Source organism: Ochotona princeps, chromosome 3 (assembly GCF_030435755.1).
Source record: "Ochotona princeps isolate mOchPri1 chromosome 3, mOchPri1.hap1, whole genome shotgun sequence".
NCBI lineage: Eukaryota > Metazoa > Chordata > Mammalia > Lagomorpha > Ochotonidae > Ochotona > Ochotona princeps.
Genome location: NC_080834.1, coordinates 11,162,538 through 11,188,410, shown reverse-complemented (window position 1 = coordinate 11,188,410; position 25,873 = coordinate 11,162,538). Strand labels below are relative to the sequence as shown.

At 41.3% G+C, this 25,873-nt stretch overlaps 3 protein-coding genes across 6 annotated transcripts in view; 2 read left to right on the top strand and 1 right to left on the bottom strand.

The window, feature by feature from the left end:
* MED12L (mediator complex subunit 12L) overlaps positions 1–25,873 on the bottom strand; it is a 327,308-nt gene that overhangs the window by 70,614 nt on the left and 230,821 nt on the right. For all 4 annotated transcript variants that reach the window (XM_058661436.1, XM_058661437.1, XM_058661438.1 and 1 more), the window contains one exon: positions 4,100–4,247. In XM_058661436.1, coding sequence (XP_058517419.1) covers positions 4,100–4,247 — 148 coding nt within the window. The remainder of the gene's footprint in view (positions 1–4,099; positions 4,248–25,873) is intronic.
* Positions 12,766–15,643, top strand: P2RY12 (purinergic receptor P2Y12). Its single transcript, XM_012931175.2, has 2 exons — positions 12,766–12,918; positions 14,578–15,643. Exon 2 carries the CDS (start codon positions 14,592–14,594, stop codon positions 15,618–15,620), a length of 1,029 nt encoding a protein of 342 aa, XP_012786629.2. The 5' UTR covers positions 12,766–12,918; positions 14,578–14,591; the 3' UTR covers positions 15,621–15,643.
* Positions 23,334–24,863, top strand: P2RY13 (purinergic receptor P2Y13). The gene is made up of 2 exons (XM_012931178.3): positions 23,334–23,409; positions 23,799–24,863. The coding sequence occupies exon 2, from the start codon at positions 23,820–23,822 to the stop codon at positions 24,819–24,821; it is 1,002 nt and encodes a 333-aa protein (XP_012786632.2). The 5' UTR covers positions 23,334–23,409; positions 23,799–23,819; the 3' UTR covers positions 24,822–24,863.

Genomic DNA, 25,873 nt, shown 5'->3' with positions numbered 1-25,873 from the left:
CCCAGGAACAAGTTCGAGATGCAGAGCTAGGCTGGACCACCACACCTGCCAGTTCACATGAAGGCCAGGGCTGGGGGCTTGCAGGGCGGACTAGGCTGCAGCACCCACCAGTGCAGAACCAGGCTTCAATACCCAGTGGGCAATGTTAAGGCAAGACAGGCCATGCTAGACTGGGGTCGCAGCAAACCCACTGACTCCTACAAGACTGGGGGCAAGCCTGGCAGGAACACATCAAGGACAACTTTGCTAAGCCACTTCTCCAACAAGTGTGCATGACAACTGAGATTAGGGTCTGGGTAGGTTGGGCACGGCTGCAACACCTGTTAGCCAACATATGAACTGGGTTCAGCAGAGGACCAGGCTAGGCTAGCCTGACACATCCACTGGCACACACAAGAGCCAGAATATGTGCTGGCCAGCTGGGCTGTGTGGCAGAGGAAGTCAGGTGCCACATGAGAAGATAGAAAGCAGAACGGTTGAACGCTTCTCCTGGCCACGCTTAGGCAACAAGTGTCTGGATCTGTGGAAGCACTAAGGCGGCATTTGTCAGTCAATAGACCTTAGAAAGACTCTCTCAACCCTGGAGCAACAATATGAGCATCTCTAAGATGACAGCAAATGACCATTCCCTCATCCCTGGGTACTGATGTAGATTGGCAGCAAGGAGCAGCCCCTCCCTTCCCCAACCACCTTACACATAAAGGGCAAAAAAAAAAAAAAAAAAAGGAGGGGGGGAACATTTGTCCCACCCTCTTTCCTGAACACCTCAACCCTCTTCACCCCTATCTGTGGCTTGCATGGATATACATCCTTCTTCAACTATGTAAACAACAGTAAAAATAAAATTCAAACTTTTTTTTAAATTACGAACTTTTTTTTCCATAAAGACATCTGGACATCTGTTCTTAACAGTTCTATCAATAAGATTCCAAAAATAAATTAGGTCCCATTTGTAAAGGTCTTTAATGTAAGCATTTACAAAGAAAAATCTTGAAAAGATAGGGAGTAAGAGTTCAATAATGTGATTTCTAAGGTCTTTTCCAACAATGATTACCAACAGAGAAAGGCTACCTGGAGAAGGGCTCAGCTATTCACATATTCCTCGTTTTTGGCAAAGCTTATTCCGAGAACAAGCGCCACTGTTTATATTTCTCTGCTAAATACAGAAGAAAGGAATAGGATTTCAGTGAATTTTCAAAAATATTTTGCTAATGGCAAGTGCAATGATTTTCAGAAACTACACTGAAAAGAAACGAGATTTATCTTTCAGCAATTAACAATCATTGCTCAAAGGGAAAAAAAATAAACCATTAAAACCAATCACTAAAACAAAACACAATGGCTGAGTGAATCAAAATTGAAAGGGGCTACAGTAACACAAGTTACAAGACTGCATTATGTATTAACTAATACCAAATATCAAATATGTCACATATCAAGCAACATCAAAAATAATACAAAGCATAGGAAATAACAAATTAACTCAACCGACCCCTTTTTTCATTATTCTCAAAATAATGTGGAATTAGGCCGGCAGTTTTGCTTTCACCATAGGGACTCACATGTCATGAGAGTGCTCAAAATATTCAAGTTTTCAACTTTCTATTTATGAATATCATTGGATACATAATTGGCAATAGTATGTGCATAAAAGGCTTTAAAAGCCAGGTTAATCATTCCAAGGCCCAAATGAATAAACAAAATCCAGAAGACAGGGCAGGAGATCCAGCTGAGAACTCCATAATATATACATAGCTCTTGCTTTAACACCTCATAGAAAGCAATACAATTGATCATTTTCTTGTAATTTCCATTCATTTTAAAGAAGGAATGTGAGAAATTAGCGATGGTTCTTTCTGAATGTATTATCTCAATGACATTCAAATGAGCAACAATATAGTCATAATACCTAGATATTCCTCATCTGATTACTATTGGTCTTTTAAGGCTTTGCTTTCCATTTTGAAAATTCTTAAAATCTTTATATAATTAGTATAATTTGCAATGTTTTTAAAAGATACACCAATAACATCCAAGAGAGATGGGTGTTAATGCAAAGCCTTCTCAAATGGAAAAGTCCTATAAGGTCAGGCCGATGTGGGTGGTGCCTCCAAATCTTGTTTTTGAGCATCCAGAAATCAAACAAATGCTAACATGTGCCCAGCTTCCCTTATCAGTCCTCATTTTGCTAAAACAAAACACAGTAAAATTTCCTTCCCCCTGGATTACAGTCAATGGGCTTCTGGTGTACATACTAGGTTTTCAGTATAATTTAAAATTAGTATTTATCAGAAAGCATCTCAAAACACCCCAAATTGTCATCTTTCTGATGGAAGAAATTTAGGTGAAATGAAGACAAGTCAAAGCATCTTGGGAATGGTCACTCCATAGTCATGTCTCTATTACTGATTTGCCAAAAAAAAAAAAACAAAAACAAAACACGCCAATCGCTGCTTCTTGTCTTTGGCAGCTCTTGTGCTAGAAATGCCTATTTGAGAGATTGGTACAAAGACAGACTATAGTCTGGCACTTACAAAGCTGTGAAGGAAGTAAGTAGGAGGACCCAACAGGGCACGACAGGACACCACACTGTTTCCTTCCCCTTCTGACTTCACTCAGCTTTCAAAACCCAAAAGGTTCCATGCCATCGGGGAAAACACTTTAAAATAATTTCAACAGAACATTCATTACTAAACTTCTTAAAGGGGATAGTGTCCTCCCAGTACAAGGGTACCAAAAGATGCTTGAAATATTCCTTGCTAGGGAGTACAGGAATCCTAAATTCCATCTTCTAAACACAACCCATTTCCTCTTTTCGCCAAGAGAGAAAAAAAAAAGAGCAAAATATCATATAAACGGTTTTCTTGGAACACTTTTTTCTCCTAGGGACAGCAATCAAGGCAAGTTTCATTTCCTTCTCACAACATGGTTGTGGGCTCACGGAGCCAGAATTCAACAAGGTCCTTACCCAGCAACAGCACGGAGATAAGGGATGCGATGCAAAGCCACAAGGAGGGGACTTTCTCATTGTGCTCTTAGACAAGCACAGTGCCCACCAGGCAGCCTCAAACAGCAGGTGCAGCCAACAGCTGGTGCTGGCCTTCATGCCAACTTTCTCCATGTGAGCCTCTGCTAACTTGTTATTTGCTTTATTTAATACTTCACCTTTTTTCTTGGAAAGAGTATGAATACGGGTAAGTTCTAGCAATACAACCCAATAAAGTCTCAAGACTAGGTTACCTATGGGGAGAGCTATAAAAAAGTATTTTGTACTGAAAACCCACAGTAGGGTTTCCATAGGCACTTTGTAAGCAGGTCTAAGAAAAACGCTGTTGTCCCTCAACAAATGCAAAGTCTATGTTTTGTTGTTATTGAAATATTAGGCAGATAAACGCCAATGATGGGAATGGAGTATATAGGATGACAACATATGTTAAGTCATATGACTACCAATGAAGTAAACAACCTTGACAAGGGTAATTAGGCAAATGTGGATAATGACAAAATTCTGATTACACAATGTGGTGACAGACACGGCTTCACTAAGTTTCAGTCAGTGTCAAAAGCATGGGGCTCTAGCACTCTAAAAGGGCAAAGCTCCTATTTGACATCACCTGGTGCAAAAGGCGGTCCTCAGGACTTACTGAGACTATACCTCTAAATAAGCTGCAAAGATCGGCAGCTACTGCAAAGATTTTCAATTCACATGCAGATGGGAGCGCCCCATCTCTCTCCATGGCAGAGAAAGGAAAACACTGGCTTGAAGCAAATGATGGTAGAGGAAGAGAGAATCAGATCTCCTTTCAATTAAACGTTTTTCCAGTTCCTCTTCAAAACTTCAATTTCTATTGACTGCAGGTAATGTGGACCAGAGAATAAAAATGACCTACTTTGACCCATAAAAAATGATACACCAACACAAGGGTTTCTATAAATGGGATCAATGTCTTGGCGTTAAACTGTGCTTATTCATAGTTCAATATGACAGTCATTCAAGAGAGGAAGCTGGCGACAGTGACAAATAACATGATAAGGACAGTAACAAGGGGGAAGACAGGGGCCGCTCTGTCACGGGCGCTAACACACAAAGACTCATTACCCCCTGTCTCCGTGGTGCTCTTCTTATTGAGGATTTTCAGGATATCTTTGGTAATCTTCTTCAGCTGATGCCTCGCTTCATCACGCTCTTTGCCGACCCCATAGAGGAGGATTGTGCGCTGGTTACATTCATGACTTGAAGATTCATCCTGCAAAGAAGAAAATGCATGCTGAAACGCCTGTGTGCCACAGTGGGCTGGCATTCCACTAGCTACAGCACCTCCATGGCTGGCTGGCATCCCCACCATTCTATCAACACCTTTCAGCCTCCACTGGACACACCATTGCTTAACCACTTTGGAACCTGCTAAAGTAAAAAACAAACAAACAAACAAAAAACAAAGTATCAACTGACCTGAAGGATGAATAGAAGCATTTGAGGTGGGCCAGCATGACAGAGTAAGTTTTGGCTATTGAAAAACTTTTCATTGCTGCAAGTTACATGCGGCATTAATTTCACAGCAGGTGACAAACTATCTAGTCAGACTCTTACTGATAATGTCTTAACCTAGTAACCTTGCTTGTGCATATATATTTGTGTATACATGCACATAAAATAGTTTTCAGTTAGCCAAAAGTTTTATAAGGATCCTCAAATATCCATAGAAAAATATTCCATTTACATCCAGCATGACTGTGTGAGACATATGTGCATTTGTTTCCAAATGGCAGAACAATTAGAAGTGCTGATCTTGCTAGATGTGAAGTAAACAGGAGGAAATGCAAATATATTTTGACACCACAGCTCGCATTGTGGACCACCTCCTCACTGCAACCCGATACAAGTCCAAGCATGGATGGTCTGTCTGTCTTTCTTTTTAAGATTTATTTATTTTCATTGGGAAGGCAGATTTACAGAGAGAAAGAGAGACAGAGACAAAGATCCATCCCCTGGTTCACTCCCTAAGTGGCTGAAAAGGCTGGAGCTGAGCTGATCCAAAGCCAGGAGCCAGGAGTTTCTTCTGGGTCTCCAATATAGTTGCAGGGTCCCAAGTCTTTGGGCCATTCTCTACTGCTTTCCCAGGACACAGGCAGGAAGGGAAGTGGAGCAGCTGGGACATGAAATCAGCGCGTATATGAGATCCCCACCCATGCAAGTTTATTTTGCTGGGCCCGACCTGGGTTACTTTTTTCACATAGGAAAAGAAATTATTTAGTCTCAGCCTAAGCTAAACCAAGTACACATGACTGTACATGTCTGGGGTGTATTCTCTATCTCTGGGTTGCTTTTGGAGCTTTTCGCTCTGCGCTTCTCCCTTGGATGTGCCCATCTCCTATTCTGCTTGGTAGACCCTGCAGCTCTATCTCCAGCACCATCCCCTGCTCTTACTCTTTGTGTCTCTGGCATTGACAGGTCCTTACTCTTCCTTGCCAGCACTGCATCTTAAAGAAGCCTATGTGAGAAAGGAATCAAACTGCATCATGCTCAAATTAGTCACAGTTGCAATGAAGAGCAAACCCTACAGACTCAGAGAAGCGCTGTGTTTCTGCTGGAGGACTTCCCTGCGTGCTTCTGCAGCCTTTCAGGGAGAACTATGTCACTTGGCTCACACTCTGTTCTTTCATCAGTCTGCCCTCCCCTCACACACACATGCACCAGCTCACCACATCCTGATGTGCTGGTTCCTCTCTGACTGTACTTGCCATAAAACATCCTGATCTGCATACCTACTGCCCTCCACCAAGAATGTTGAATGTTCCCGGCGTTCAGATTCACACATGCACACAGACAGCTAGCAATGTTTCCTGCAGTAGCTGTCCTTAAACTCCCTGAGCAAAGTCAACACAGGAAGTGATTCCAACACCTGAGTGGTTCCCTGTCATTCCAGAGGATTACTAATGCATTCTTGTGTTTATCTGGTTGACATCTGCACAGAAACCCCAGGAAAGCAATAGGAGGGCACGGAAAGTTGCACAAATTTCGGTCATATGCCTGGCGGGGCATCGGTCAAATGTAGCTAACGTTAAGCATATGGGCACCTGAGAGGCTTAGTAAAGCTGTTCAGTAATTCTTGATAGAATCTCCACCTACGGCAACAGAAGATGCTAGTGATGGTGAGAAAATCCAAGACTGAGGATTCCTATTCCAAGGAGCATGGTGTCTTGGCAGAGACAGCGGTCCATGACAGAGGGTGAGAGAATATGCTGGAAACATGCATGCACTCATCACCACCGCTCAAGCATGGCCCAGACTGCAGCTAACACAGCCCAAGCCTGGGGCAGGACGGAGCTGCTACAGCATCCGAGTGGTGCTACTTGCCAGTGACATAGTCCTGGACAAGGAATCTCTCAGAGCTTCAGATACTCTCAGAAAGAAAATGCTGATACTGCTGCCTTCCTGGCAGAATTATGTGAGAAGCACGGACAAGGTATGGAATCATGTAGGAGCACACTGGACAAAGAGCTCACTGCTAACTCACATTCCAGCCTTTCGCCCGCATCTCACATGTACCCCAAACCCACAGCGTGTGGCATTTCTCAGTGCGTCTCTAAAATCCCACACAGTTTGCTAGGCTTTTGTTTCCTCAACAGCCCTCTTTTCGCTTGTCGAGATGCTGTGCGTAAGTACAAGGTCAGGTCTCTTGCTTTTACTGAAGGTCCTCACCGCTGGAACAGGAAAGCAAAGGAGACTTTATAGCACTTTAGCACAGTCTAATTCCCTTACTTTTTGTTGCTTCTTAATGTGTCTTCCACACTTGCTTGTAACTTTTGTATAGGTGCTGCAGAAATGAGTACTAAAGTATTGTGAAAGATTGTGTTTATTTTAATATTCTCTTGACAATCATTGAGTTGACACTTCTTATTTGTGGACTTGATTCATGTGTAATACACAGTGAACTACTGAGCACAAACATAGCTAAAGGTTTAGGGCAGCAATAAGACAAGATCAAAAATGAATTCAGTTAAACACTAAACCTCCCAGTTAAGTGCTGAGAAAGGGGAGAAGTCAAGGAGATAGGCTGGATGCTAAATCAAAAAAATGTTTTCAGCATAAAGGAAGACTCAGTGGTAGGAATAAAGACTGAAAAACAGTATCTGTGAAGGAGTTGGGACAGATTCAAGCATCTGAATACACACCTCACTGTACTTAGGATCAAGCACTAGACACCATGAACTGGCAGGAAAAAAGGGCATGTCACACAAGTAAGGAGCTCTTAAATTAACTAGTGTAAGAAACTTGTGGCACTGATGGAAACGTCCTAAATAATGTGATGTTATTTGGTTTCTAGTGAACACTAATAAGGAAGTGACAGCCCAATGAAAAGGGAGCTACATCAAGCCCCAAGAGAGGTGTCAAAGTCCAGATTCTCTCCGGGGAAGCAAAGCAAAACCAGCTGAGACTGAGGTGGTGGTAAATAAGACATAGTGTAAAGCAGCTGCCACAGTCAGGGCGCAGAAGTCAGGGGAGGGCACATGCGCACACACAGGCCATCAGCACTGTGACAAATGGGGCCACCATCACCCTAGATGATGCTCCAGACCGGTAACTAAAAAGTAAAGTTTCTCTAACGTGGTAGGGGAAAGAAAGCAGGAAGCCAGGAGCTTGAAGTCAGAGGTGATGCTGAAATTGTGCAGGCTTGGGAAGCATGGGTGTTTTCCATGGAGTTTTCACATGAGTTGGTTTTGAAGGCAAACACATGACTTGAGCATGAGAGTGTGGGATGGACACACCACAGCAGCACAGAGGCAGGTGGAAAAGAATGACTGGTCAACTACATTGGGGAATAGGATGTAAAGATAGTATTTGTGTCTTAAGATGAATCATTTCAGAGAAATCATGATCGCTGATACTAGTCTTCCAAGAGACTAGGAACAGATATTGTGCCTATTTTAATTTTCTAGCTTTAATTACTGATTTATTTGAAAGGTAGAGTAAAAGAGAAAGAAAGAGATCATCCGTGGGCTAGTGTACCACCCAAATGACCACAACAGCCAGGTCTGGGCCAGGCCAACGCTAAGGACAGGGACTCCACACTGGCCTTCCACATGGGTGGCAGGAGCACAAGTACATGGCCCATCGACCACTCCATTCCCAGACACATTAGCAGCAAGTTGGATTGGAAGTGGAGCAGCAAGGATTCAATTATTCTGAGATGCAACACTGCGCCACAAAACAAGCCACAGAAACTTTTTAGAAGCTACTTTTAATAAACTGCAAGACTTGTTTACACCAAAGTTTTACTTGTTTCATTATTATTATTTTTTAACTAGAAAATGTGGGCCCAGCACGGTGGCCAAGTGGCTAAAGTCCTTGCCTTGCATACGTGGGAATTCCATATTAGCACTGGTTTGTATCCCAGCTGCTCCACTTCTCTTCCAACTCTCTGCTTGTGGCCTGGGAAAGCAGTCAAAGATGGCCCAAAGCCTTGGGGACCCATACCCACGTAGGAGACCCAAAAGAAGCTCCTGGCTCCTGGCTCCTTGCTTTGGATCAGCTCAGCTCCAACCATTGTGGCCACATGGGGAGTAAACCAGCAGATGGAAGATCTTTCTGTATCTCCTTCTCTCTGTAAATCTGAATTTCAAAGAAAAAAAAAATCTCTTAAAGTAGAAAATGTACAAGTCTTCCAACAGCAATTCATATTAAGAATGAATAGAGGCAGTCTAAGGAAATGCACCAACTATTTATACAATAACCAATAATTTCTATTATTTTAAGTTGGAACTTAAAAATTCTCAAATTGCATAGCTCTAAGCAATTTAATGACCTGAAATAGGCACTGTAAATTTAATGTTAATTGCTAAATTATTGATTGGACAAGAAAAAGAATCACCTGTAGAGTCTATGGGACAAGTCAAGCTGCTGCTTCCAGGCTGGCCCGCCTGTCGCTGACTAAAGGGGCTCCCTCCCCTCTAAACCAACTTCTTCAAGTCTCAGCCTACAGATCACTTTCTGAATATTATTTCGCACTCAAGAATACTCAGCTGATCAACACACAACGGGGCGATACATCCAGCATCCTAGTAGACTAGTGTTCCTGTTACCCACATGGGAGACCCTGATGAACCCCCCAATTCAGACTGACCAAACCCAGCTGTTGGGAGAGTGACCTGATCTCTTCATCTTCCTCCCTCCCTTTCTGTTATTCTGCCATGTAAATGAATCTTTGTTAAAAGAAAGAAACACAGTAATTTGAGTTCTGCTCTAAGTCACCTCCATGTCTTATAAAACAAGTGTTTACAAATGTTGCCTAAATGCATGTATGTGTTCACAAAGATGCAATTATGATATTATTGGAACTATGTATTCTCTTTTTGTCTTATTTATATTTTCAGATATATATATATATATATATATATATATATATAGTAATCCAAATATCCTAAAAATGGTCAGAATAGTAATGTTCTTTTTCTTTTTAAAAGATTTATTTTATTGGAAAGGCAGAGACACAGAAAGGAGGAGAGACAGAGAGGGAGATCTTCGGTCCAATAATTCACTCTCCAACTGGCTGCAATAGCTGGTGCTGCGCTGATCCAAAGCCAGGAGCCAGGAACCTCTTCCAGGTTTCCCACGCATGTGCAGGGTTCCAAGGCTTTGGGCTGTCCTCGACTGCTTTCCCAAGCCACAAGCAGGGAGCTGGATGGGAAGTGGAGCTGCCTGGATTAGAACCAGCGCCCATATGGGATCCTGGTGCATTCAAAGTGAGGACCAGAACCATTAAGCTATCGTGCTGGGCCCAGAATAGTAATGTTCTTACAGGGAAGTAAAACAACTAGATTCTAAAGGTGGCTTCCTTGTCTTCAAAACACTAACGAAAATCAGATGAAGTAGATGTAATTGTCCTTTTGTTAAAATTAAGTGCATTTTATATTTCAATGCTTTTATTTTGTACATTCAAGTATTCAACATAGTATACATCACAAAGAGCACACAGCACCTCTACTAATAACACCTCTCCTAAAAGGCAGTTTTTAGAAACAATTTACTAATTTTTTTTTACCCTTAAACGACAGCTTTAAACGTCATTAATTCAACTAAGCCTATCTTAATCAAATAAACATTCCACAAGCGAAAAGTAATAGGCTTTGGGCTCAGGAGAAGAATGGACGGCCATGCCCAAGACTGTGGTAAAGAATCAAGAGCATTACTAGTTTATTTTCATGACTGACCACGTTTGAGCGGAGTGCCTTTCCAGGAGGCATCCTCCACTGCACTGCACTGGACGTCTTGGTTGCATCACAGCTACAGTCCACAGTACGACTGCCCAAGTCCGTGACAAATACAAATAATGTTCATCATGACAGGTAACTGCATCATAGGAGGCAGCATTCTGGACACTGCCGTTCCCAGGACTCCCTTTTTGGGAATCCGTTGTAAATCTAACCGATTCTCTATACATAGTCGGGTCATGCCAAGCCAGCTGAAGTGTGAACTGCTTAAAACATATGCCCTCAACCCAAACGCCCATTCATGCCAATACAAGCACATGTAGATCCAGAAACTGCTGGAACTAAAGTGCTTAAACAAATGTCTTATATCACCCTCCTGCACGAAGCCAGGTCCTCCAGGACCCAGAGTCCTATCGTTTCAAGGGTGGCTCAGCAGTCTCATTTAAAGCTAATGCTTTCCAAGAGCAGACTTGGTAATTAATAGACTTGGTAAAAAAAAAAAAAAAACAAATAAACACGCTTCAAAGTCAGTCCTCTGTTCACTTCTCTAAACCACCTTGATCACAAAACACAGCTAGCTTAGTTAGATCTGTTCCCTATAGCACAATTATAAGATGCATGGGTCGCCACTCTTAATGAGAGGTCAACATGTACAAGCTTATTCTACTTTCCTATACATTTTTCACTTTGGGGGTAGAGAAGGAACTAGCAGTCAACTCAATGAGAAAATATTGGAGAGGGTTCACAGAGAAGCAATTTGAGTGAAAATCAGAAAAGACAAAAGTATTCTGGCTCAAGAATTGGAGTCTTTTTCATCCTCAACATTTCTACTAAAATGGAAACACAAATTCCCACTAAGGTAGTATGATTTAAGTATCCTAAATTAATTTTCCTTGACTTTGGAAAATTGGTATAAAAACATCACAATTGTTGTTGTTAAGGCTTGTTTCAATTGTGTACCCTGGGTATCTATGAGAAATGTCCCTAAGACTTTACACATGGGTAAAAACACAGGTGGTATGGCCATCATTTTCATGAAAGAAACGCACCATTTCACCAAGGGGCATTCACCTCCCCTGTGCCTCCCTGTTGGGGCGGCTGCTGCAGAGGAAGGGAGATGTGAGGAGCCTCTGAACACAGCATTTATAAATGTATGTTCTGGGGCCACAGGGTGCCCATCAGAATGGATGCTCCTACAAATGTCATAGTTCTGCTCCTAGGGAATAGAAACAATCAAATAATCTCCATCAAAGAGTAGACAATATGATTTAACTGCTAATTTATGTAAGACATTAAATGGTGGCCATCATTACGCTAAAGGACACACAAAACTAACAGCTCATTTAAAAAGTATAATTCTGAGTCTCCGAACAAGAGGGTTAAGTTTTGCTTACAATACTCATGTAGAAACATTGAAAGTTGAACATTGAAAGTTTGTTAATTAATACCACTTAATGACCAATAAACGTAACTGAAAAATCAGAACTAAAATAACTGAAATGTATAGATTGGTTTGAAATTCTCAATGGCAGCAAAATTTTCATGTCCATTTATGTCAGAAGATTTTTTTTTTTTAGTGTGAGAATTATAGGGAATACTATTAAAATACAGATGGGGTGGGTTTTGGGGACTTCCCAGATGTTCTACCTAACAGGGTCTAAGCTAGTCTGGGAATGCGTATTTCTAATAAGTAACACTGATGAATATATGTAACATATGCAGACATGTCGTACTCAGGCAACCACTATTAAGGAAGTGCCCACACCCGCATAGTAACACTTCTACAAAGGTGAAACAGCAACTAGTTTTACCCTAGTCCATTTTGTACTTTCTGATTTAAAAGTTTAAAAACTGTATATAAAAGAGTGATTGAAAGAGGCTTTAATAGTAGACCCATTTCCACCTAATTTTAAGTCCATGTAAAAACAAATATACAAAAAAGTTTAAACTAAAGACAACTATGGAGTATACTTTATACAATAGGCTTGGCTATGGACTGAACTTTTTTTTTTTCTAATGTAATTTTGGAATCTGATAATTTATAATGGGAGGAAGCTGTTTTGTCTACAAAGGACTTACTCAAACCCAGATTCGAAATAATGACATTATTAACCAAGGGAAAAGGCTTATCAGCACAACCAGGACACATTTGGAGTTAAAGTAATTACTTGTTGGAAGGGTTTTCAGGTAAATAACCATCTGAGAGAACAAGCTGGCCACCTTCTCCAGGAAGCACGCTGTGCAGGCCTGATCTCAGTTTGGATTAACATAGAAAATAACCACAGGAAATCCAAGTTTCGCATCATCAACTGCATGGCAGGTTTCAGTACAAGGCAACAAGATTTTAGATTTTCAGCTGCTTTTTCAAAGATGCCTTCTCAGCCATCCCAGGAAATAAAAAAGCAGAAGTCCAAAAAGCAGACAGATGGAAGCGGAGCGTCCTCATAGCTTCAAGTCCGCAGTGTCTGGGGGTAATCTGATTGCGAAGCTTTCTCTCTCTTTCTTCCTCTGTTTCTCTCTAGGACACCCAAGTCTTCTTGACAAAAAAAAAAGAAAAAAGAAAAAAAAAACCAGGAGTGTCTCTTTCATAAAATGGTTTGGCAACTGAACTAAGACAGTGAACAGAAATTTCGAATGCCTCTCTGCGGGTGCCTTGATCTACTTACTGGATAAACTCAAGTCCTCCAGAACCGACAGTACAACCAGGTAATGTGATATATAAAATATCTGAAAAATACTTGCATATTTACATGATGATGTGTGGCTATGGCATCTAAATTATTTCTTAAAAGAAATCTTATACCTAAAATATATCAATGTAAGCATATTTAAAATAGTAGAGGTCACACTAAGGTATCAGAGATGACCATGATTTAGGCTGTTTTGTTAAATACACTAAACTAGGAAATAAAATACAAGTAGATGTTTATTTCACTTGAAGCATGAAATGAACTTTAAATATTGACAGAGCTAAAACTCTCAATATCCCAAATGCTTGTTTAATAATTTACAGTCCATTACAAATTCAGCACTGCAAAGTGCCATTTCCAAAACTGACAAATGAACTGATCCTGCATTAATAAAAATGGGGTATGATCTTAGCTTTAACAAAGAGTGACACAGGTGAAGGAAATTAAAATGATACTATGACAGCACAACAGTTAATTGCCTAACTGTCACTGATGTAAGGATTGGAAAGATTCTGCTGACACTTTCGGGGGACCATTACCTTTAACTATCATAGCACATGGTACATGGAAGACTTAATTTTTTAAAATTTATTTTTTTATCTGTACTTTTTGAAATTACTATGTCTTATCATTAGGGGAAATATTTTATGATGAGCATATTTCAATTTGACTTTCATAAAATACAGATATTTCATTTTACATTCAAATTTTTAGTTCCAACTTCAGGACTTGTATACTACAAACCATCCCTTATTTTCTTTTGGCTACCGCTTGCGGTAACAATCTGTAACATCAGACAAACGTGGTTGTGATGATTTCTTCTCAATGCCATTTGATACACCATTAACCTGAAATGTACGGCCTGGCTGATCTGAGAAATGTCAACTGAGAATCTTGCACACAGATGCCATCTACTTAATTTTTATTGTTTTAACTTTTATAAGGCGTAAGGCTCAAGAAAACATCCATGACGATTTCAGATGTATTGTGCAATGCTGGAAACGAGATACGTATGGGTTAAAATACTTAAGAGTTAAATGCCGAGCTGCTGTGAGGTCAATTTTGAATGGATGACTGAGCAACAGAAAGGAATACATGTCTTCCAACTATAGCTTTTTTGTTTCATATTTAGTGTTTCGCTTATTTAATAAATTTCTCAAGAGTGACATAACATCACTCTCTCCTCACTTTTTTTTTAATTTAAAATAACCAAATGGGAAAGAAATCACTAGCCATTTCTCCTTTGAAGTCTTTTGTAAAATAAGAGGTGGAAGAAGATGTAGAAAAAATGACTTTACAAACTAAAAAGCTAAAACACATGGGAGTGAATAGATTTGGCAAAGAAAGTATAGCCCATCCATCTGTTCCATGTCACTGTGTTAATACAAGTGGACTTAAGATTGAATAGTGTTAAGGCGGGCAAGCATTCAGCACAAAGGAACACTAATCATATCTGACATTGTGCGCAACATCATTTTCCCTTGCTAGAGGTGAAACATGTGGCAGTAAGACAGGGTTAAAATTCTGTTTCTGGGTTTCTGCTAACTACCACTGTTAAGATGAGAAACTTCAGTTTCCAGAACAAGCTGTGTCTGTGGGAAGCTACAGCAACAGCAAAAAAGCAACAAGCTGAAACCCAAAATAACCAAGCCCGCCCTCCTTCCCTCCCCTCCAGGTAGCAAAGAAGAAATGCCAGCCATTGATAACCTCACGGCCGGGCCGAGGAACAGCAGTCTTTGTACCAGAGATTACAAGATCACCCAGGTTCTCTTTCCACTGCTCTACACTGTTCTGTTCTTCACAGGACTCATCACCAACGGCCTGGCGATGAGGATTTTTTTTCAAATCCGCAGTAAATCCAACTTCATCATTTTTCTTAAGAACACAGTGATTTCCGACCTTCTCATGATCCTGACTTTTCCGTTTAAAATTCTCAGTGACGCCAAGCTGGGAACGGGACCTCTGAGAACCTTTGTGTGTCGGGTCACCTCAGTCATATTCTACTTCACAATGTACATCAGTATTTCGTTCCTAGGACTAATCACTATTGATCGCTACCAGAAGACCACCCAACCATTCAGGACATCCAACTCCACCAGCCTCCTGGGGGCCAAGATTCTCTCCGCCGTCATCTGGGCATTCATGTTCTTACTCTCGCTGCCGAACATGATTCTAACCAACAAGAGGCCGAGGGACAGCAATGAGAAGAAGTGCTCTTTTCTCAAATCGGAGTTTGGTCTGGTCTGGCATGAGATAGTCAACTACATCTGTCAAGTCATTTTTTGGATTAATTTTTTAATTGTCATTGTTTGTTACACACTCATCACCAAAGAGCTCTACAAGTCATACCTAAGAACAAAGGGTGTTGGCAAAGTTCCCAGGAAAAAGGTGAATGGCAAAGTCTTCATTATTATTGCTGTGTTCTTTATTTGCTTCGTGCCTTTCCATTTTGCTCGAATTCCCTACACCCTGAGCCAGACCCGGGATGTCTTTAACTGTACTGCTGAGAACGCGCTGTTCTATCTCAAAGAAAGCACCCTGTGGTTGACTTCACTGAACGCATGCCTCGACCCCTTCATCTACTTTTTCCTCTGCAAGTCCTTCAGAAATTCCCTGACAAACATGCTGAAGTGTCCCAACTCTGCGTCACTTACGTCCCCAGAAAAGAGGAAAAAGGGACAGGATGGTGATGAACCCAGTGAAGAGACTCCAATATAAATCAATGCAGAGTCTGCCAGTGTTCAGAAAGCAAAGCCCCGAGTGGAACTGTTACCACTGACCAGGTAAAGCTAAGTCAGTGACGATGGCTTTTCAGACAAGTCAAAGAAGACTATGAAAGGATTCTGCAGTGACTTTTCCACTGCTGAAAGCTATCTTAAAGTGCAGCGAAACAACCTAAGCTATAACTGCATGGCAAAACAAACTCCATTGTCGTGCTGCTTGTAACACTGTTCATAATTCATAATTTGCAGTTTTGACAAGGGGTATAAAAATACAAGGTGATTAAGAAAACAGAAATCACAATTCCTTTATAAATAACAAAGAATGATAAATCCAACACAATTTTCTGAATAAAAATTAAACTTATTAATCCCACTTACCCAAATTCTGACAAAGTGATACTTATTAAAGAAATTTAGGTGAATGCCAGAGAGAATAACTACTAACTTTTAATTCTTAGCAAAACAAAACAAAAACAAAAAAACACCCTAGGAAACATAAGCTAGTTGAAATAGTATTTGATTAGAAAATGTTTGAATATTAAAATATTTAAAATTTTTTTTTTCAATAAACACTAGAAATATAAAGTGAAGTTCAAATGAAGTATTTTCATGATATGCTAATACTAAAACAACTACAATTTTTTTTAACACTAGAGAAAGGTTTTCCTAATATGGTAACAATTTCAATAGCTCGAATATCATCATTGATAGTTTTCTTCATGAATCAGCTTTCACAAATTTCCTGCTTCTTGAGTTATTGAACACTTTCTGTTAATGAAAAAATGACCGATTTGATTACACGATTACTCATCAAAAGTGACTGGATTGCTTGGAATTCTCTATTTGTAGTTGCGTATATTGCATGAAAAGTTACAATAAAGCTTAATCATACTTTGTTTGGAATTCTTTGCAGATATCAAACACCATGATTACTTCCCCGATACAAGCTTATCAAACTCGAGTCCATGTCAGTAGACACGTCAGCCCATACTGTGCAATGCTTCTTCGGAAGCTATCGCTGTCCCTTGGTTGGTTCACATGTGAATCAATGGGTCGGGTTTGAGCATCCGAACTCATACAAGCCACTTCCAGTATTTTAATATATGCATAATACACAACACATGTGGGGGGGCTCACACCATTAAGTTCTCTGTGTATAATGCTCAGAGCTGATCCTCAAGCCAGTGCGTCACAACTGAAACAATTTTGCTGAACTTCAACAACAGTTATGACTATTGGAACTCATCATCATTTCTGCTGAGTTAGATTGCAGTACCCATCTAAACTCCTTTAATTCCCTGAAAGGTGTTGGTTCTCTGTAGTTTCTCTGACACTGCTGCTAAGTGAGCGCTGAATGTTAGCGGAGAGGCAACAAGACTTGCATCACAAAGGAAGACACAGTATATATATAGGACAAACACCAGGGGTTTTGTTTTCTAAGTTTGGATTCTATGTAAGAATACCAGGAAGTTGAGCTTCCTCCAGGTCTCCCAAGTGGGTGCAGGATCTCAATGCTTTGGGGCGTTCTCCACTGCTTTCCAACGCCACAAGCAGGGAGATGGATGGGAAGCAGGGCCTCCACCATCAGAACAGGTGCCCATATGGGATGCTGGTGCGTACAAGGTGAGGACTTTAGCCGCTAGGCTACCACACCGGGTCCCAATGGGTTTATTTTTTTAAGAAAGTGTAGTCAGGGCTCGGCAGCGTGGCCTGGTGGCTAAGGTCCTCACCTTGATCCCATATGGCCGCTGGTTCTAATCCCGGCAGCTCCACTTTCTGTCTCTCCTCCTCTCAGTATATCTGACTTTGTAATAATAAAATAAAATCTTTAAAAAAAAAAAAAAAGAAAGTGTAGACAAAATCTGTATACCCAGATACTGAAGGTAAAAGGTCAGAATGCAAGGTTTATTTATTATTTATTTGAGACAACAGAAGTAGTCTTGTACATAGGCACGATACCTGGCCCCTTCTAAGGATTCTAATTATTATTGATTTTACTTAAGGGTATGTCAAAGAAAAAAATCTAAAGTAAGTACTGGCAAACTATAGCCCTCAGTCCAGATCCCAGCCTTCACCTGCCACACCAGCACTGATCTAAGGATCCTTTTACATTTAGATGATTGTAGGGCAGAAAGACCAAACAAATACAAACCTTGAATGCCACGGAATTTATACAAAATTCAGTATCATCATAACCAGGTGCATCCATTTTTTTTTAAACCTATGGTTCCTTTCCTGCCACTACAATAGAGTTTGTTGTGACAGATTGCACAAGAGACAACATATTCTCTGACTGTAGAGAAGACTGCCAGCTTCGGAGAAGAGTCCTTTAGAAAACAAGGAAACTGTATGCAGAAAAAGAAGCCTCTTCTGGGTGGTGCGATGGTTCAACTGGTTAGCCGTCCACCTCCACATGGGTGCCGGTTCAAGTCCCAGCAGCCCCGCTTCCCATCCAGCTCCCTGCTGTGGCCTGGGAAAGCAGCTGTGGACGGCCCAAAGCCTGAGGACACTGCACCCGTGTGGGAGACCAGGAAGAGGCTACTCATTATTCATTGCTGACTTGGAATTATCTCAGCACTAGAATCTGTGACCATTGGGACTGAATCAGCAGAAGGAAGATCTTTCTGCTTTTCCTTTTTTTGTGTATGTCTTTTTTTTATTATTTTGAGGGGTTTCTGGAGCAATCCTGATGGTCATTACGAGAGAGGGTGGGGACCCAAAGTTGGAAGCAGACAAGGACCAGAGAAAGCTCCTCTCCCTAGTCCTGAAGGAAGTTTACTGTTCTTCTGTTTCTGCGGACCGCTCAGGGATCCTGGTTGTCGTTCCGATGACCTTGGCTCCTGCAAGGCAGGACTTGGGCTTCTTCCATCCCATGTGGTAGATCCAAATGGGGGTGGGTGACCTCAGAGTTCTTGGTCTCCGAAGGCACTCCATTTCCCCGTGGTTTCCTCGGCAGTAGGGATGTAGTCCTCGGTGCTTGTACTGATAGTCCTTGGTGAGGATCTAGGAGTCTTCAGGGTTGGGATACAAGCCTCCTCCTGTCCTCCTGCTCCACTCTGGGGTCCCCCCTGCTCTATGCATATTACCTCCTAATCTTTACATAGTTAATTAAGGTAAAAAGGTTCAAGGGCTATAGGGAAGTGGGTAAGATATTATTTTGCTTTTCCTTTTTTATAAGCCATCCCTTACAGTACCAATTAAAAAGAGAGAAAGAGCAAGAGAGAGAGACAGGGAGAGAAGGAGGAGGAAGAGGAAAGAAAAGAAAAGAAAGCCTCTTTTTATACACCTGGGTTTCTGAGGTAGTCTTGAACTGGAAACAGCTAATTAATACTGTTGGCAATGGCCACTGTGAAATTAGAATGCATCTAATGGGAACTAAAAATTTGGAAATACTCATACAATGTATTAATCAGTAGGTACTGAAAAACCACCCTCCCCCCTTTTTTTTCAATGAAAGGGCACAGAAAGACAGTGTTTGGCAAAAACAGGAATTGATTCTGAAAAATGACCTATCTTCATCAGTAAGCAAGTAGGATTGTACGGTATAATTTTTTTACCTGTTTCTAAATCATTTACCAAATTTTAAATAACAGTGTCGGATGTTCTTACTCTAGATTAGAAACCTTCTTGAATCACATTTGAAAACCATTTAACACACTGATGTACAACTTTTAGCCTGTAGGATGCTTCAAATAAATATATCAGAATAAATGCCCCCAAAATATGTAAACATACATCCCCTGTAAAATTTTGCTTTTAACAGGGAAAATTTAGAAAGAAATGAAATGCCCAGCAATAATAGCTACATTAGATTATGGTAAGCTTTTATGTATTTGTTAGTATATATTATAGTAACCCCATATTTTCACCTCAATTTACATCCTAACATGGAATGAAAAAAATTCACTGTATAAATACAATGTAATTGTGCATCATATAAATTGATATGTATCCATATATGTAGAACAGATTTGAACTTTTACTATATAAGCATTTGTATTTGATTTATTAAAAACATGCTTTCTGGACTCAGCGTGGTAGCCTAGCGGCTAAAGTCCTGCCTTGCACACACCAGGATCCCAAGTAGGCGCTGGCTCTAATCCTGGTAGCCCCGCATCCCATCCAGCTCCCTGCCTGTGGCCTGGGAAAGCAGCGGAGGATGGCTCAAAGTCTTGGGACCCTGCACCCATGTGGGAGACCCAGAAGAAACTCCTGGCTTCGGCGTGGCTTAACTCTGGTTGCTATAACCATCTGGGGAGTGAATGAGTGGACAGAAGATCTTTCTCTCTCTCTCTCCTCCTCTCCATATATATCTGCCTTTCTAATAAAAATAAATAAATCTTTAAAAAATGCTTTCCTTTTACAGTAAATAATCTTAAGTTACACATTCAGTGAATAATATAGTATTGTATATTGATTGCCTGCTTCTAATTGTATCTGGAGATTTTCCAGTATTTAATTACAAAAACAGATTGCTACTTTTATTGCCAAGTAACAATGAATTACGACTTTTGCTGATTTTGGTGTGGAATTTGCGAGACACTTTCACTTAAAGCAATGAGGCACCACTGTGCTCCATGAGGAGAGTCTAGCACAGGGGCCGTCACCTTGACTCTCACACCCAAACAGCGCAAGCACGTTCTCGCCTGCTCCGATAATGTCGGTCCAGTCAATCAGCCGCACCATCAGAAAAGCATGCACTTCACACTGGTGTTAAAGTGTGACAAAGTGCACCACTCAGAAATGGAAGGAGCACTTCATTCCCATTGGGTGCATTAATGATTATCTCTCACTATATTTGAATCTCACTGCATTTTCCTTGATTTCTCCCTGATCACACTACTTTAAATTACTGTATAGTTACAAACCCAAACCTTGTGCTGCGTTGGAAAGTTCCACAAGTCCATTAAACTTTGTGGTTGATGTTTCTTCTCTTGGGTCAGTCAGGAACTCCCCAAAAGAAGCAGACCTTCAGCTGCTGTGTGGTTTCTGTCACAGGTGGAAGAAGTAGGGTCTAGTCATGGACTGGAACAGACCCTGCAGGTTCCCAGTGGCCCTGGGTTGCATGTCTTGGGGCAGAATGCTTGCTTTCTGCATACTGATTTGCTCCTATCTGCATGAATTCAGTATCTGTAATGTTTAAATACCATGTGATCACTTGGACTCCTCACAGTAGGCTGAACTGACTTTAACTGTATTTCCTTAAGAGCCCAACAGGATTTTAAACCTAAAAGCTAGTCTCATCTGGCAGGTTTAATTTCCTAAACCTTCACTGCACCTTCTTCATGCATCCCTTTTGTCTTTGTTAAATTATACTCAGAGACATATGTGGTATTGCAATTCTAACTCATTCATAAGAAACTTACAGGATAATCATAATTGTAAACACTTTGCATGACGTTCATTCATTAGATTCTCTTTGGAACCACGTAAAGCAGATGCTATGATTTCTTTTGCTTTCGCTTCCCTAGAAAGAGTCAACAACTTGCCTAAGACCGTGAGAAAAGTGAGCTGGAGCTGGAAAGGAAACTGAGCCGCCTGTGAAATGCACCTGCAAGGGCCAACGATTCCTGTGCCTCCTCCGCCAGCCCCGTTCCCAAGGCCACTGACACTGCAGTCAGCTAACACATAAAACGCTTAAAAAGTGGTAAATGAGAGGCCTGTTGAGCAAACACTTTGAAACCTGTATTTCATTGTAAAGAGTGCATTTTTTTGACTGGAGATAACCACTGTAAACTAGATGGTTCCTCTTTTGAAAGTGTCCTGTGCTGGCATTTTGAAATTTCGCTGAAATGTGCTTCCCAGTTTTCACAGTATGAAATTTCCCTGTACAGAGTTTCCCTTTTGTAAATCTAAACTGTTGCAAATCTTCAGCTTCCCGATAACAGGACTGCAGGATAACTCATCATTCAGCATATATTGGCTAAACACCTCTATTTGAAAGTTTTGGTTTCACTATATGTTGGTGGCTGGCACTGTGGCATTTTAGGTTAAGCTGCACCCTATGATGGCAACATCTCATATCAGAGGAACTGTGAGTCCTGGCTGTTCTGCTTTCAATCCAGTTACATGCCGATGAACCTGGAAGGCTGTGCATCTTGGCCAACACAGGCTGGGGCTCCTGCTGCACCGGGGGGAGACCTGGCAGAAACTCTGGCTCCTGGCTCTGCCTGGCCCAGGCTTGCCTATTTTGAAGGTGAATCCTGGGCTGGAAAATAGATTTTCTTGGACTTTCCTCTTCTCTCCTTCTTTCTGCCATTTTGCCTATCAATCTTTACAAAACATAAAAACATATGTTAATATTATACTCCAGGACATTAATAATAATAATCTGCACTCCTAGACATCAATTGGAGTCAAACAGTTTTCAAAGCTTGCCACCACTGGGGCAGTGCCAACCCAAATCTTCAAGTATTGTATAAGCCTGGAGAACATAAAATTTCAAGACAAATCATGCCAATATTTCACATCAATCAGTCACACAGTCCAAATCTTAGTAGAAAGTAGTGAGAAACAGCACGTACAACTTTCCAGGGAGAAATCCACGCCCCCTATGAGACCTCCTGATCCCCTCATTCCCTTTATCTCCCTAGCCAGCATTTCTGTCAAGGACATTAACTTTCTACTTGATGAGATTTTAAGGGAAAAAAAAGATCTCGTAGACTTTAACCAAGTGGCCAATTGGTGAAATTCCTGAAGCCATTTTCACTACAAATACAACACAAAAAAATTCCAAAAATGTGTATCTTACAGTGAAACAGTGTAACATTTTAATGCAAACCTGAAAATTTACTGCCCATAGCAGTGAGAACATTTTCTACTGCTCATTCTCCCAGCAACTAGGAGGTGGAACATATTCTCAAACCCACCACTGTGACACAGGGCTGTCAATCCCTCGTCTATAATCTCATACCAAGTGATTGGTGAGCCTAGGAGTCTAACCCCACAAATCTGTATTTCACAACAACCCTAGCCACTTAGAAAATATGTTATGGTATCCCTCAGAGGCTACATGAGCAATCATAAAGACAGAGGACTTCAGAAATAAACACACTCTCCCCCAAGGACATACCTCTAGAAAATTCAGTCTACAAGGAAGAAGAGCATGATTTCATTTGGTTTTGGAACTTGAGTTGATTGATTTGGAGCTGTTTTCTTCATCGTCATACAGAGGACATATTCCAAAAATTCAAAAATTCATTGAGGGATCATAATGTAGTAAAATGAGTTAAACTACCACTTGTAATACCATTAATTCGTATGTTCAATGGTTCAATTCCAGCTGCTCTGCTTCGGTTCCAGCCTCCTGCTAAGGCATCTAGGATGCCAGTGGGTGATGGCCCAGATATAGGGGCTCGGAAATGAGAGACCAGGACTGAGTTCATGGCTCCTGGCTTGAGCAGAGTCCAGCCCAGCTACTGAGGTCATTTGGTGAGTGAAATTGCAGAACAACTGCACCACTCACTGCCTCTCCTATCTCACTGGTGTATTGTCCTTCAAATAAATACAGCTTTTTTTTTTAATGTTCATTGAACTTGTAGGTCAAAAAAATAAACTCATGTATACTAGACTATAAAAATAGGTTAAGCTTGAACTAAACAGGCACATTAGCAAATTCGATGAAAAGTCTGAAAAGGAAGAGGTTCCTCTGGACCACATAACATGAAGGAAAAAGAGGAAGGACAGGCAGTATAAGGAAACAGAGTGCTTGCTTCACACTTTCTTCGAGGGCTGCACTAATAACTGCCATCATCAGAAGACACAGACCCAGGACGCCAACAAAGGTGAAGTTCAATTTCTGCTATGAGTGGGCTTGCTTATAAAAGGTGGAAAATGCTTAGGAAAAAGGATGACGGGCATACGGAACTGCATAATGTAGAGCAATAGGACAAGAATAGTTTCTTAAGTGGAGCTTTGTGTTACTGTGGTGAATGAAATAGAACCTGATGACTGGATTTCATGAGGGCATGAAAGCTTTGGCACTGTTATAGGAACCCAAATGGAGTATGTGCATTAAGACTTCTGCCCAGGAGCTTGTGCCTCTGCAGAAGATCTGTAGGATAGGTTCCAAAAATACAGGTATGAATGTGCTACAAACCTAAAGTGTGTTTCTAGATGATAGCATTTTACACATCCTTTTCTTTATGTGTGCGTACGTGATTATTTCTAACAGCCAGCGTTGGGAATCCTCGGAATGAACGCCACGTCCGGGCAAGGCTTCAACGTGTCTGAGCCGTGTCCCCGAGACACTCGGATAGCACAGCTGCTGTTCCCCATCCTCTACACGGGGCTGTTCTTCACCAGCATCCTGCTCAACACCGTGGCCCTGTGGGTGTTTTGCCACGTCCCCAGCTCCTCCACCTTCATTGTCTACCTCAAGAACACACTGGTGGCCGACCTGATAATGACCCTCATGCTTCCTTTCAAAATCCTCTCCGACTCCCACCTGGCACCCTGGCAGCTCAGGGCCTTCGTGTGCCGCTTCTCTGCTGTGATCCTCTACGAGTCCATGTACGTGGGCATCATGCTGCTGGGCCTCATTGCCTTTGACAGATGCCTCAAGATCATCAGACCTTTCAGGACTGTTTTCCTGAAAAAGACAAGTTTTGCGAAAGCAGTCTCCGTCTTCATCTGGTCCCTTTGGTTCTTCCTCTCCTTGCCAAATATGATCCTGAGCAACAAGGAAGCCACACCGTCCTCGGTGAAGAAGTGTGCCTCCCTCAAGGGTCCCTGGGGACTGAAATGGCACCAAGTGGTAAATGACATTTCCCAGCTGGTTTTCTGGACTGTTTTTGTCCTGATGCTCCTGTTTTATGTGGTGATCGCACAAAAGGTCTACCGCTCTTACAGGAAGTCCCAAAGCAAAGACAGCAAAAGCAAGAAGAGGCTAGAAGGTAAAGTATTTGTCATCATTGCTGTCTTCTTTGTTTGTTTCGCTCCGTTTCATTTTGCAAGAGTGCCCTATACTCAAAGTCAAACCAACAGCAAAATGGACTGCAGGTTACAAAACCAACTGTATATTGCAAAAGAGGCAACTCTCTTCTTGGCAGCTATGAACATCTGTATGGATCCCTTAATATATATATTCTTGTGTAAAAAATTCACTGACAGGCTATCATGTATGAGAGGGAGAAGAACTTCAGGCTCAAACCAAGAGACTCACAGTAGTCACACAGACGACGTAATTCTAGCCTGACAACTTGACATGTGGCTAACTTGTATTTATTGATGCACTTTAAAAAATGGTTTTTGAAATAAAATTTTCAGAAAGAAAAGACAGAGTGAATGTTTTCATTTTCCAGGTCCACAGGAAAAGATCATATAAGTCTAACTCCATGTAGCCGGAATAAACTCTTAGCAAGAGAATGAGAAAGTACATGACCACCAGAGGTCGTCTTTCTCAGAGCATTCACTTAACATTACTGAGTCAGGGGAAACATGTAGTCCTAGAAGTCCTCCATCCGGGCATCTCCTCATGTCGTTTTTATGTACATCACTGAAACAACACCACTACTTTTGGGTGCCATGCACACACACACAAATAATAACTTCTACTTTGAATAAATTAGAAAAACCCCAATGTGCAGAGTCCATTAGGAAAAGCAGAAGTCAGGGGTTGACAAGGGATGTTAGGAAGCAAAGACTGTGGATGAGAAAGGATTTCAGAAAGACCTCTGCAATCTTGGACAACTGATAATCTCCTTATCACTACAAAGTCTCTTTATGCCATAACAACACACTGTAGGAGGCATGAGCACCATTAATAGGTTATTTTGCTTAGGACCCAAATGTCTACAATCATATGGCAAGAAAGCAGTGTAACTGTTCTTTGAATTCTCCCGCTGCTTAGCAAGCACCCTAATTGTGGTGGAAAAGGCAGGCATCCAGCAAATAGCCCTTGGCCACAACCCATGTCCCCCTTCCACCATCCTGACTTCAGATCTTCTTTCTCTAATAAGGTCGTCTGCATTACTGACTTCATTTGAAAGACAGAAATGATTTTCTTGGTAGCTTCCACATTATTCCCCGCAGACCACAGACTACAGATGCTTGTAACAGCATTCTAGGAACACAGAGATGTAATTGCTGACATTCGTATTGGAGACTTCCCTAGGGATGCTGAACTGCGCATTTGTGCATGATTTTCTTCTTACTTTTTTTGTGACAACACGAAAGCTCACTTGCCCAACCTCATTCCGTCTCAAACCCAGGACTCCTTCACATGCTGTTGTCACAATTCGCTTACTG